At 39.2% G+C, this 12,526-nt stretch overlaps 1 protein-coding gene across 7 annotated transcripts in view; it reads right to left on the reverse strand.

Annotated features, from left to right (window-relative positions):
* Window positions 1-12,526, reverse strand: part of cdc42bpb (CDC42 binding protein kinase beta (DMPK-like)) — a 204,417-nt gene that overhangs the window by 25,432 nt on the left and 166,459 nt on the right. For 4 of the 7 annotated variants that reach the window (XM_048537364.2, XM_048537361.2, XM_048537360.2 and 1 more), the window contains one exon: window positions 1,813-1,920. In XM_048537364.2, the coding sequence (XP_048393321.1) occupies window positions 1,813-1,920 (108 nt within the window). The remainder of the gene's footprint in view (window positions 1-1,812; window positions 1,921-12,526) is intronic. The other 3 variants (XM_048537365.2, XM_048537362.2, XM_048537367.2) reach the window with 1 other exon arrangement.

Below are 12,526 nucleotides of genomic sequence, written 5' to 3' on the forward strand. Positions count from 1 at the left end.
CCATATCCCTCTAAACCTTTCCCATTCGTGCACCTATCCAAATGTCTTTTAAATGTTGTAGCTGTATCTGCATCTACCACTTCCTCTGGCAGTTCATTCCACATCAGAGCCACCCTGTATGGAAAAAGGTGCCCTTCGGGCCCTTTTAAACCTGTCTCTTTAAAAATATGCCCCCTAGTTTTGAACTCCTCCACCCTAGGGAAAAGACACTTGCCACTAACCTTATCTATGCCCCTCATGATTTTATAAACTCCTAAGGTCACCCCTCAACCTCCTACACTCCAGTGAAAAAGGTCTCAGCCTATCCAGCTTCTCCTTAAGTATTATTTTCTCCATAGTAAAGCAGTCCACAAACTAAGGATCATAAATGGTAAATAGATGAAACTGAACATAAGGCTCAGAAAAGGGGGGGGGGGGGGGGGGCAGAAGAAACATTAAATTGGGGTGGGAAAGGAATGAGAAATACTATGCTTAATCTATTGCCTTATCCGAATTTTCAAAGAAAAACTCTGACAGAAAGGGTTTCTATCGCTTTGCTGAGGAGAGAGGCATGTTGCTGAAGCTTTTCATCTTACATTCACCAGTGCAAATTGTGTCTGTACTGACTGAATTTATGAACTTACCAACTCATACAGTTAAGTTCATTTCCTGTGAGATCCACCTCTAAGTGCTAACATTTCCATCAGAAACATGATTTTGAGCCATAGCCTCCTGCTCCATGAAAATTTCTAATACATTCCCACCCTTTTTACTACCTTTGAAACTATACCTGAATGAAACTACTTCTTTATCAATGTAAAAATGGTCCATCCCACACTCAAATGCACTTTTGAGATACAGCAGTCCAATGTAGTGTTAGTTGAAAATCTTCTAATGACGGCTAGTACAAATTGGCCTTTATTGGTCAGAAACAAAAGTGCAAGGCCATCCTGTAGAACAATGGCTAAACTGATTAGATCATTGTTTGCTGCACATTGTGCAAACTTGCAAATGAGACAATGGCTACAATTTTTGAACGTAAAAGTGGCCAGCTTAACTCAAATTACCCACGAAACTTCAAAATAGCCAGCAAGTTTGAACAAGTTAAGCAAGCCATTTTACATTGCTTCTAATGTTGGAAGTGATATTTCCACTAATATGTTGGTGCCATCAATCCAAAAGGACATTCTGCCTATCGCACTACCAAGCAACACTGAATTTCAGCACCAGTGTGATTTTAAAACATGTAAATCATCTGAAACAATGTTTAGTGGATCAATTCATCAATGCATTCAGCTGCTCAGAATTGTCAAGAGTACAGACCATACTTAGCTGACCCATGCTTACAAAATCCAAAGCAAAATTTCTACTGTTAAATGTGGTTCTGCGATTGGGTATCATTTGCTGAACAATCCTGAGTGCAGTAATAACTACGCTAACAAGCAATATTTGATAATCAGTCATACTCATAACAAAGCTCATTTAGGATTAATAGAAGTGAAACATATTTATATAAAACATACTTATTTTCTCTAAACAAAAACAGATGTATTCAAGCTTTGTGCCTTCATAAACTACCTAGCATAGAGAGCTTATCGTTTTTGTTGCTTTCTCCATCACAATGTCTCTGCCAGAGTCAACGTGCAACGTATCAGCACCGTTTATACCCTACAGTTCAAACTGTTATGATAATGTGAAATTTGGCATTGCAATATTTGTTCCAATTAGTGCAAAACAAGAGTTTTGGAAAAACGTGCTTTTCTTTTCCCCCAGTAGTTTCAAATTCTGTAAAACCAAGCTGCCAAAGGCACTTAAATCAGCAACATCACTTACAATACTTACGTCCCTCCGCTCTAAATTGCTAGAAACTGATGGTGATGGAGAATGGGATGATGGTTCTGGTTTTGGGCCCACCAAATCAGACTCACTAATGGAACCACTCTGTTGAAAATAAGAAACAATTTCGAATAAAAATTTGCATGAGAATCACAACAAATTAATACTTTAAACATTTTCAACTGAAATAAAAGTTTGATCCTAACAAAATTTAAGTAAGTTTCAAGTTAGATTGTTTTTCAGTCCATCAATCAGATACTTGGGTTTAAATGGCAATCAAATAATTCTTGCTTTTCAAACTATGTCAATATGACTATAATAATTTTGGTTGCTGGCAAATCATGAAGCATGTTATGAAATACTTAACATCCTTATGAGCTAAACTATTAGTACAGTATCACTACAGGAAACTTTCAAATTAAACATTGTGTAAAACACTTGAGTCCGGCATGATAGCTATCTTGTCTACTATTTAAAAAAGAGATTTACACTTCTGCTTTCACGGCCACAGAGTATCCTGTACCAATGAAGGATTTTAGAATTCTTGTAATGTGGCAAACAGATGCCAAATTGAACAAAATAATTAAATAAACGACAATATAATCTGTTTTCTATGTTGGTCAGCCAACAAAATAAACTCCCTGGCTCTGCTGCAAACAATAATGAGCAGTATTATGTCACTGCGAGGTGGTTTAATGTCTCATCAGAAAGACTAGTCAGAGAACTATCCAGCAATGCCTCAATGCTGCACAGAAATGTCAACATTTTGTATCAGTATAGAATCTTTAATGCAATAAAAAAATCCCAAGCATCTCACGTGAGCATTATAAAATAAAATAGGGCACCAAAGCCACTTAAGGCATTAATAGGACCAATAACCAACCGTTTTGTCAAAGAGGTAGCTTTAAGGAGTGTCTTGAAAAACAAAGCAAGGAAGAGGTCCAGACAGGTGACAAAGAAGAAATCCCAGAACTGAAGGCCCAGACAACTGCAGGCATGGTCACCAATTAAAGGCAGGAATGCCCAAGCGAAAAGAACTAGGTGGATGTAGATATGACAGAAGTCGTGGAACAGTATTTTAGAGATAGGAAAGTGAATGTTAAAAATCAAGACACTGCTTGACTGTGAATTAATGTTGGTTAGCAAAAACAGGGGTGACAAGTGAGCAGGACTTAGTGTAAATTACGTCACGGGTAGCAGTATTTTGGATTGCTCCAAGTTTACAGAGGAGGGAAATTGGGAGACCAGCATTGGAATAGACAAGTCTAAAGTTAGCAAAAATATGAAGTTTCAGCGGTAGTTGGGCTGAAACAAAGACACAGTCATGCAATGTTACAAAAGTAGAAACAAGTGGTCTCAGAGATGGTGTCAATGCGTGGTCAGATGTTGAACTGGAGATATAACCTTAGAATGTTGCCAGAAAGAGGGAAAGATTGGTTAGTTAGGGTTAGAAGTTTGGAGCAGGGACCTAAAATAATGTTTCCAGTCTTCTCAATATTGAAGTGAAGGAAACAACTGCACATGGAGTACTCAATGTCAAATAGCAATCCGATAATTTAGCAACAATAGATGAATCAAGAGATGTGGTGGTGAGGTAGAACTAGGTATCACAAGTTTACATGTTAGGACTAATATTGTGCTTTTAGTTGATGTCTCTGAAGGGCATTGTACATACTGGAAATAAGTTACAAAGACAAATCTTTTGGAGACAGTAAAGGTTACAGTGGGATGTTCATTTGATATGTTTCCCTGTCTATGATTAGATGGGCAAGAATGGAACCAGCTGAGAACAGTCCAATGTCGACGGACCAGAGCAGAAAGGCATTTTAGGAAAATAGTGCAATTAACCATGTCAAAAGCTGCCAACAGGATGAGGAAAATGTAGAGGGCTTGTCAACTTGTGGCAATCATGTAAGATGCCATTGGGATCTTCAACAGGAGCCACTTTAGTGTTATAAATGGGTTAGAAACACAACTGGAGGGATTCAAACATGAAGTTTGTGAAAGATGGGCATGGGTTGGCAGCAATGTGAAGATTCTAGAGAGCAAAGGGATGTTGGAAATAGGGTGATTTTTGCAAGGATGTTTCTACAAATTTTTTTTTGAAAAAGCTGACGACTGCAAATTTAAAAGGTGATCATGATGGTGAAGAAGGAAAGCTCGGTGGGCAGCAGTTCAGTAGGAAAGAGTTGAAGGAACAGAGCACATGAAAACACTGTAAAAGTGGCCCAACCACAGCTAACGCACAAAATTAAGGATAGTATCAGACCCAAAGAGGAGTCATCATAATTTGTTAGAGAAAGGTAACAAGTATGGGGGCTGAGAACCGTTTAGATTTCAGCAAAGGAGGATCAAGAGGTTGATTAAGAGAACAAAAATAGGTAATGACTTGCAAGGAGCATAAAAGTAGACTGCAAGCATTTCTGTTAGTCTGCAAATAGAAAAAGATTAGTGAAGACAAATATTGGTCCCTGTATCTTAAATGGGATAAATTATCATGAAGAATAAGAAACGACAGAACAACTAACCAGCTACTTTACTTCTGACTTCACAGAAGAATACATGAATAACTTCCCAGGAATGTTAGAGAAGTAAGGATATATTACAAAAGAGAATTTGCAGGAAATTGGTTTCAGTTTAAAATAACTAGTGCAGGAGGAATTAACAAGATTAAAATCTTATAAATCACTAGGGCTAGATAATGAAAACCCCAAGGTACTCAAAGAGGTAGCCACAAATAGTGGATGCATTAGACCATAACATATAGGAACAGAATTAGGCCATTCAGTCCCTCGAGTCTGCACCACCATTCAAAATGGCTGGTGTGTTTCTCAACCCCATTCTCTTGCCTTCTTCCTGTAATCTTTGATCCCCTTATTAAACAAGAACCTATTTCTGACTTAAATACACTCAATGTCTTGGTCTCCATAACCTTCTGTGGCAATGAGCTCACAGTGACACCATCCTCCAGGTGAAGAAATTCCTCCTTGTCTCAGTTCTAAAGGGTCATCCCTTCACCCTGAGGATCTGCCCCTGGGGGTCTAGTCTCTTCTACTAGAGGAAACATCTTCTCCACATCTACTTTATCCAAGCCTCTCAGTATTCCACAAGTTTCAACAAGAACCTCCTCGTCCTTCTAAATCATCGAGTATGAATTCAGAGTCCTCAACCGCTCCTCATATAACAAGCCCTTCATGCCCAGGGTCATCCTTATAAACCTCCACTGGCCCCCATCCAAACCAGCACATCTTCCCCTAGATAAAGGGCCCAAAACTGCTCACAATATTCCAAATGCAGTTTGACCGAAGTTTAATACAGCCTTAGCAGTACAGCTCTGTGGTTCTTTTCTAATCCTCTTGAAATGAATAACATTGCATTTACCTTCCTAACTGCCAAATGAATCTGATATGTTAAGATTAAGGGAATCCTGAAATAGGAGTCCCAAGTCCCTTTGCACTTCAGATTTCTAAAGGTTTTGCTCATTTGAAAAACAGTCTCTGCCACTATTCTCCCTCTTAAAATGTATAACCTCACACTTTGCCACATTGTATTCTAACTGCCACTTCTTTGCCCAATCGCCTAGCATGTCCAAGACAGTCTGCAGCTTCGCTGCTTTTTCAACATTACACTATCTGTCCATCCAACTATCTTTGTGTCATTAGCTATCAACTTCCGGAATTCTGTACATTCTTGAACAGTTGTGGCAGACTGGCAGGCAGCAAATGTAACCGTGATAATGGGAACTCCAGATGCTAGAGAATCCAAGATAATAAAATGTGAGGCTGGATGAACACAGCAGGCCAAGCAGCATCTTAGGAGCACAAAAACTGATGTTTCGGGCCTAGAAGGGCTTGTGAGCTTTTGTGCTCCTGAGATGCTGCTTGGCCTGCTGTGTTCATCCAGCCTCACATTTTATTATCTAGCAAATGTAACCCACTATTTAAGGAGGGGGAAATGAGAAACACAAGAATTAGACCAGTTAGCCTACATCATAGTAGGGAAAATGCTGAAGATTGTTATAAAGGACACTTAGAAAATACCAATCAAATTACATCATGTAAACCTGGATTTGTGAAATAGAAATCACGTCAGGATAAAAACTGTCTTTTTTGAGTTTATAACTAGGACAGACAAGGGAAAACCTGTATTTTTGAATTTTTATAATGCCTTTGTTAAAGTCCAGCATATGAGTCTGTGTGCAAAATTACTGTCATGGATTGAGCGCTGATCAGCAGGCAAGGAAATTAAGTAGGAAAAGATAGGTCATTTTCAGATTGAAAGACGGTGACGAGTGGGATGCCACAGCATCAGGACTTGAGCATATTATTCACAATACATACATATAAACTATTTGGACGAAGGAACCAAATGTAATATTTATATAAACCAGGAAACAAAACAGAATTTGCTGGAAAAGATCAGCAGGCCTGGCAGCATTTGTGAAGGAGAAAACAAAGTTAACATTTCGGGTCTGGTGACCCTTCCTCAGAACTGATGGTGGTTGGGAAAACATCAGTTTATATGCAGAATATAGGGAGGTGGGTGGCATCGGGAGTAAAACAATAAGGTAGAGCCCGAAGAGAAAGACAGTTGGCCAGACAAAGGAGCTGCTAACAATCAGGCTGGGAGGGTGAGTGGTTGTCATTGGGGGCCATTCGTGACTAATTACAGGTAGTGTGCAATGGCAGGCTCTGTGATAACAAGGCCTGGTTTATACGCTTGGGGGCTGAGGCATGGGAGAGTTTAAGCCCTAAAATTACTGAACTCAATTACTGAACGAGTTGCTGTGGCATGCTGTGTCACTCATCGCGTGAAAAAAAAAGCTGCCAGTTCTTTGGCAATTGTTTTATTTAAAATTAAACTAGATTTTCAGAACGCATTGTGATATTGAAAATAGTCTTAAACTCTGTGACCTTCATTTATTGCAAGGTATTACACAAAACAATTCTCCATTGTTTAGTACAGATTAGATATTATAGGAACAGGTTCAGCAAATTTTTGTACAGAATTAGTGTAGGATTTATAACATTAAACTCACTAACTTTCAAAAGGGAAAGCTGAAAGTTATAGAGCTGTAATTTGCAGTACTGCAATCAGAATTTCATAGGACTATGAGTCCAGTAGCTTCACAGAAGTAATGAGTTCGGCAGCACATGAACGATGTCTGCATGACTTTGTTTACACGTCTTGGCCTTGTGCACTACCTCTTGCACACAAGTGGAGCCTACTCCTGAAAGCCATATAATTTCGAGCTCAGAAATTATGATTTTTTTTACCCCATTCTCAATTTTATAAATAGCTTATTAAATCTCTTGTGCTTACTTTGCAGAAGTTGATGTCACAATAGGCTGAACATTTATGGAACTATACTTCCATAAACCTATCATGAAACGAAAGCAGCTGTGAACAACGTGTACACACAATCAACAATTTAACAAAATATACTAAGAATTCTGCAGACGTCTTTCCTCTTTGGTTAGTCCAACAATGTGTTATAAAACACAGACTTCACAATGTTGCTTCCTTTATTTGGCCTCAAAATTCACACATATCTGTCCTGAATTCCAAGTGCCACCAGGCACGTGCATACTCGTGTGGATTACTGCAAAGTTGCCACAGCACTGAATTTAATGTCAACTGTAAATTTAAACATGAGGTGCATTTTTTGTTAAATCGATGTTTTATAGGATGGAATAAACAAACACCATCACTAGAATATTGCCAGAACTAAATATTTAATTTTTATGTATTTCATTTTTAAATCTTCCTTTTCAATATCCATTTGGTTACAATATTGGATATTAGGAACAGGAAATTAGAGCTGCGTGTGATAAGGGAATATCACTGACCATGGGTGATTTTAATCAGCAAATAAATTGGGCAAATCAAATTACCCACAATGCTGTACAGGAGGAATTCCTGGAGTGTATATGGATAGATTTCTTGATCAATATGTAGAGGTACCAATTAGAAAACAAGCCATCTTAGGCTGAAGGGAATCACTGCCAATCTATTGGTGCAAGACTCCTCGGGAAAGAGCAACCATAGCACGATAATTTTTTTTTAAACAAGATGGACAGTGAGATTGTTGATTCGAAAAGCAGTGTGCTGAACCTTAATAAAGGAATCTACAAGGATATGAGGCAGGAGTCGGCCTTGATAGATTGGAGTGTGTTACTTAAAAAGGATGACAGTGAATAGGCAATGGTGAATATTCAAGGAACCCATGGGGGAGCTGCAACAATTATTTTCTCCTGTCTCTGGCAAAAGCAATGTTAGTAAGAGGGCTAATCTATGGCTTACAAAAGGAAAGAAGCGATGGCATTCGAACCAAGGAAGAAGCATACAGATTGGTCAAGAAAAATAATAAACATGCAGATTGGGAGCAGTTTAGAATTCAGCAAAAAAGCAAGGGATTGGTTAAGAAGGGGAAAGTAGAGTACAAAAGTAAGCTTGCCATGAACATAAAGACTGGCGCTAAGAGCTTCTACAAGTATGTGAAGTAAAAGATTGGTAAAGACAAATGTAGGTCCCCTACAGACAGAAACGGGAGAATGTATAATAAGGGACAAAGAAATGGCTGAGAAATTGAATACATGCTTTGGTTCTGTCTTCACAAAAGAGGACATAAATTAGATACCACAATTGTTGGAGGAGGCAAGATTTAGAGAGGGAAGAGCTGAGGGATAAGAGTGTTATTAGCCAAGTGGTACTGGGAAAATTGGTGGGATTGAAGGCCACGGCCTGATAATCTACATCCCAGAGTACTTAAAGAAACTGATCTAGACATAGTGAATGCATTGGTGGTCATCTTCCAGGATTCAAGAGACTCTGGAACAGTCCCGGTAGATTGGAGGGTGACTAACGTCACTCCAATTGTCAAAAAAAAAAGGGAGGTAGAGAGAAGACAGAGAATTATAGACAAGTGAGCCTAACATCAGCAGTAGGGAAAATTCTTAATCCATTGTCAAGGATTTTATAGCAAAACATTTAGACAGCAGTGGCAGGATCAGACAGAGTCAGCATGGATTTATGAAGGGGAAATCATATTCAACAAATCTGTTGGAATCCTATGAAGATGTAACTAGTTGACGAGGAGGAGTCAATTGTACAGTATATTTGGGCATTTGACAAAGTCCCACATAAGAGATTAATGTGCAAGATTAAAGCATAAGATTAAAGGGCATGGCATTGTGGCAGGTGTATTGAGATGGATAGGAAACTGGTGGGTAGAGAGGAAACAAAGGAATTAATAGGTCCTTTTCAAATTGGCAGGCAGCAACTAGTGAAGTGCTGGGCCTCCAGCTATTCACAATATTAATAATTTGATTGAGGGAACAAATGTAACACCTCCAAGTTTGCAGATGCTATCAAGTTGGATGGGAGGGCGAACTGTGACGAGGATGCAGAGATCCTTCAGCATGATCCTGACAGGTTGGGTGAGTGGGCAAATCAATGGCAGATGCAGTACAATTTAGATAAATGTGAGGTTATTCACTTCAAAAGCAAAAACAAGAAGGCAGATTACTACCTGAATGGCTGTAAATTGGGAGAGGCGAGTGTGCATTGGGGCCTGAGTGTCCTCATGCACCAGTCGCTGAAGGTAAGCAGAGATACCTAGGTGTCAAGCTGGGTGAATACAGCAGGCCAAGCAAAGTTGGAGGAGCAGGAAGGCTGATGTTTCGGGCCTGGATCCTTGTCAAGAAAAGTGCTGCTTGGCCTGCTGTGTTCATCCAGCTCTACACCTTGGTGGCTCAGATTCTCCAGCATCTACAGTTCCTACTATCGCTGAAGGTAAGCATGCGGGTGCAGCAGGCAGTGAAGAAGGCAAATGGTACATTGGCCTTCATTGCGAGAGGCTTGAGTACAGGAGCAGTTGTACAGCGCCTTGGTGAGACCACACCTGGAATATTGTACGCAGTTTTGGTCTCCTTTTCTGAGGAAGTATACCTTTGCTTGAGGGAGTGCAGCAAAGGTTTACAAGGCTGATTCTGGGGATGGTGGGTCTGACATATGAGAGATTAAGTAGGTTGGGATTGTTTTCGTTGAGTTCAGGCAAATGGGTGGGGGTTCTAGAGACTTAAAAAATTCTAACAGGGCCCGTCAAGGTAGATGCAGAGAGGATGTTCCCGATGGTGGGGGTGTCCAGAACATGCGGATCCAGGGTAGACGATTTAGGATGGAAATGGAGGAGACATTTCTTCACACAGAGTGGTGAGCCTGTGGAATTCATTACCACAGGAAGTACTGATGCAAAAACATTGATGTATTCAAGAGGCAACTAGATATAGCACAGGGCTATGGGATCAAAGGCTATGGAGAGAAAGCAGGATTAGGCTATTGAGTTGAATGATCAGCCATGATCGTGAAGAACAGTGGACCAAGCTTGAAGGACTGAATGGCCTCCTCCTGTACCTATGTTTCTATACTAAAGACTATTACAGGTCTCTGTCAATTGTCAGTTGAATTTGCAGCATTGCAGAGTTTTATAATTGTAGGCTGTAACCCTGAAGTAATTCCTTGGTGTGTCAACTGCTTTAAAGTAACAAGTAGTTAGCTTTCACAGACTTGCTGCAGATTATTCCATTTATGTATATGCCCATTGTTTTATACTGCAATGTTTCTGGTGTTTTGGGGCTTGAGAAATTCTTTGAAAAGCACCAGGATAACAAGTGCCTCTAGTGATCAGTCTGGGTAGGTGAGAAATAAGAAATAATTTCCTTTTGCAGAGAAGTCACCATAAAAGTGGTTCTGAAACATTTGAGAGAGAGTAATTCGATTGGAACTACTTTTGTTTTATGGTACTATTCAAAATGTCAGATCTACTGTACAAATAAATTCGTAAATGTTTTAAGATACTTCAGAGTCTTGGATTGGCACACGGAGGGAAGTAAAATGCAGAGTATACAGGGCAGATTGATCTTAGTAGGATAATAGGTCAGCACAACATCATGGGCTGAAGGGCCGATACTCTACTATGTTCTATCTTAGAACCTTGAAAAAAATTCATATAATCGACATGAACAAGATCTATTTAAAAAAGACATGACAAAATAGCAGTGAAGAGAAAACTACAGGTACACAACCAAATCTGGCAATGTTGGAACTGAGGCTATGTTGGATTTTAAATTCCGCCAGATTTTGGGTCAGGCACTTTCGGGTCTTGGTTGATTTGGGCCAGATTTGGAGGAATCAGGGTTGAATGGAGTATGGAATAGACTGATGGTGGAATGTGACACCTCAATAAATTGTCCAGGTAAGTTGAGTACATTTTTTTTTAAATGATGTGTAGCACATTCTAAAAATGCCCCTTTAATAGAGGGCTGATTCATACACAGCTGCTTTGATAGGGTGTATATGCGTAGCTAATGCAAAATGTCTAGCAATAATACAAACTTCCTCAAAACTGAGGAAATAGAGATTTCATTAAAAATAACTGGAAAATGTGCTTAAACAATAGCATGTTCAGCCCATGTACTGAAAATTGCCAAAGATAGAACATCGACATTATTCCTTTTTATTGGTTCTTTTGCACCACCCATCATTCCTGGGCACCGAAACTGATTGCAAAGGGGGAATAAATAATCAAAGGCAATTCTGCTTCAATCTCCAATTCTAATGCAGTTTGTTGTTAACAAGTGAGAATGTTGCACTGTCAAAGCTACTGGTTTTTGAATGAAACATGCAATCAAACAGCTGACCTCTCCAGTGGATCTAAAAGATCTCATGACACTACTTCAAGATCCTGCAGGTGAGTAGCTGGAGTCCTATCCTCAATAAGCATCACTAAGTATAGATTAGTTGGTCATGACCACATTGCTGTTTTGAGATTTTACCGTGTGCAAATTAGCGATCATATTTCCTACATAACAAGAGTGATATATTTCAAAAGGACTTGATTGGTTGTGTGCTCCTAAGATGCTGCTTGTCCTGCTGTGTTCATCCAGCTCCACACTTCGTTATCACTGGTCGTAAAGCCTTTGAAATACCCTGAGATCATGTACAGATGATATAAATGAAGGTTGCAAATTTAACTTTGGTCAATGTTGCTCTTTTGAAAAAGTCTTTTTAATAAACAACGTAACCTAACATTTAAACCAATATGAAGAGAATACTTCCAGAATTTGTTTATGTTACATTTACAATGATGCCAGAAAGAAAGAAAGGCTTGTAATTACGTAGCATTTTTTTTTACATCACGTCAAAGCATTTTTTAGCAATGGAATACTTTTGAGGTGCAAACATTGTTGTATTGATGAATATCTTACAAGTCTTAAGAGGTACTTGCACATAAGATTTAAGCTGATACTCCACAACAGCAGTGAGGGACTTGCTGCACTGATTCGGGATCAAACATTCAGAACAGACATTAAATTGAGGCCCTGGTCATTTACACTCTCTTGGTGTAGCAAAGTCACTTACTCAACTTCTTCCTACGCTTAAAATAATTAATTTCTTTCACATCAAAACACACTTACAGTTTTGGCAGTAGTACACAAACAAACAGTTTTGATACAATTTTAATTTTTCCAAATATGCAAGCAAGCTGGCAGGACAAATTACCTCACACATTCCATGTGCAGTTTGCTCTATGCAAAATTGCAGACATGTAAATGAATTCAAGATAACACTAAGAAGCAATTGTTCAACTATCAAAGAACATAATTAGATGGAGCTCATGATATCTCATCAAGTCAACTGCTCCTAGGCT

The sequence above is a fragment of the Stegostoma tigrinum genome, chromosome 10 (assembly GCF_030684315.1).
Source record: "Stegostoma tigrinum isolate sSteTig4 chromosome 10, sSteTig4.hap1, whole genome shotgun sequence".
In the NCBI taxonomy this organism is placed as follows: Eukaryota; Metazoa; Chordata; class Chondrichthyes; order Orectolobiformes; family Stegostomatidae; genus Stegostoma; species Stegostoma tigrinum.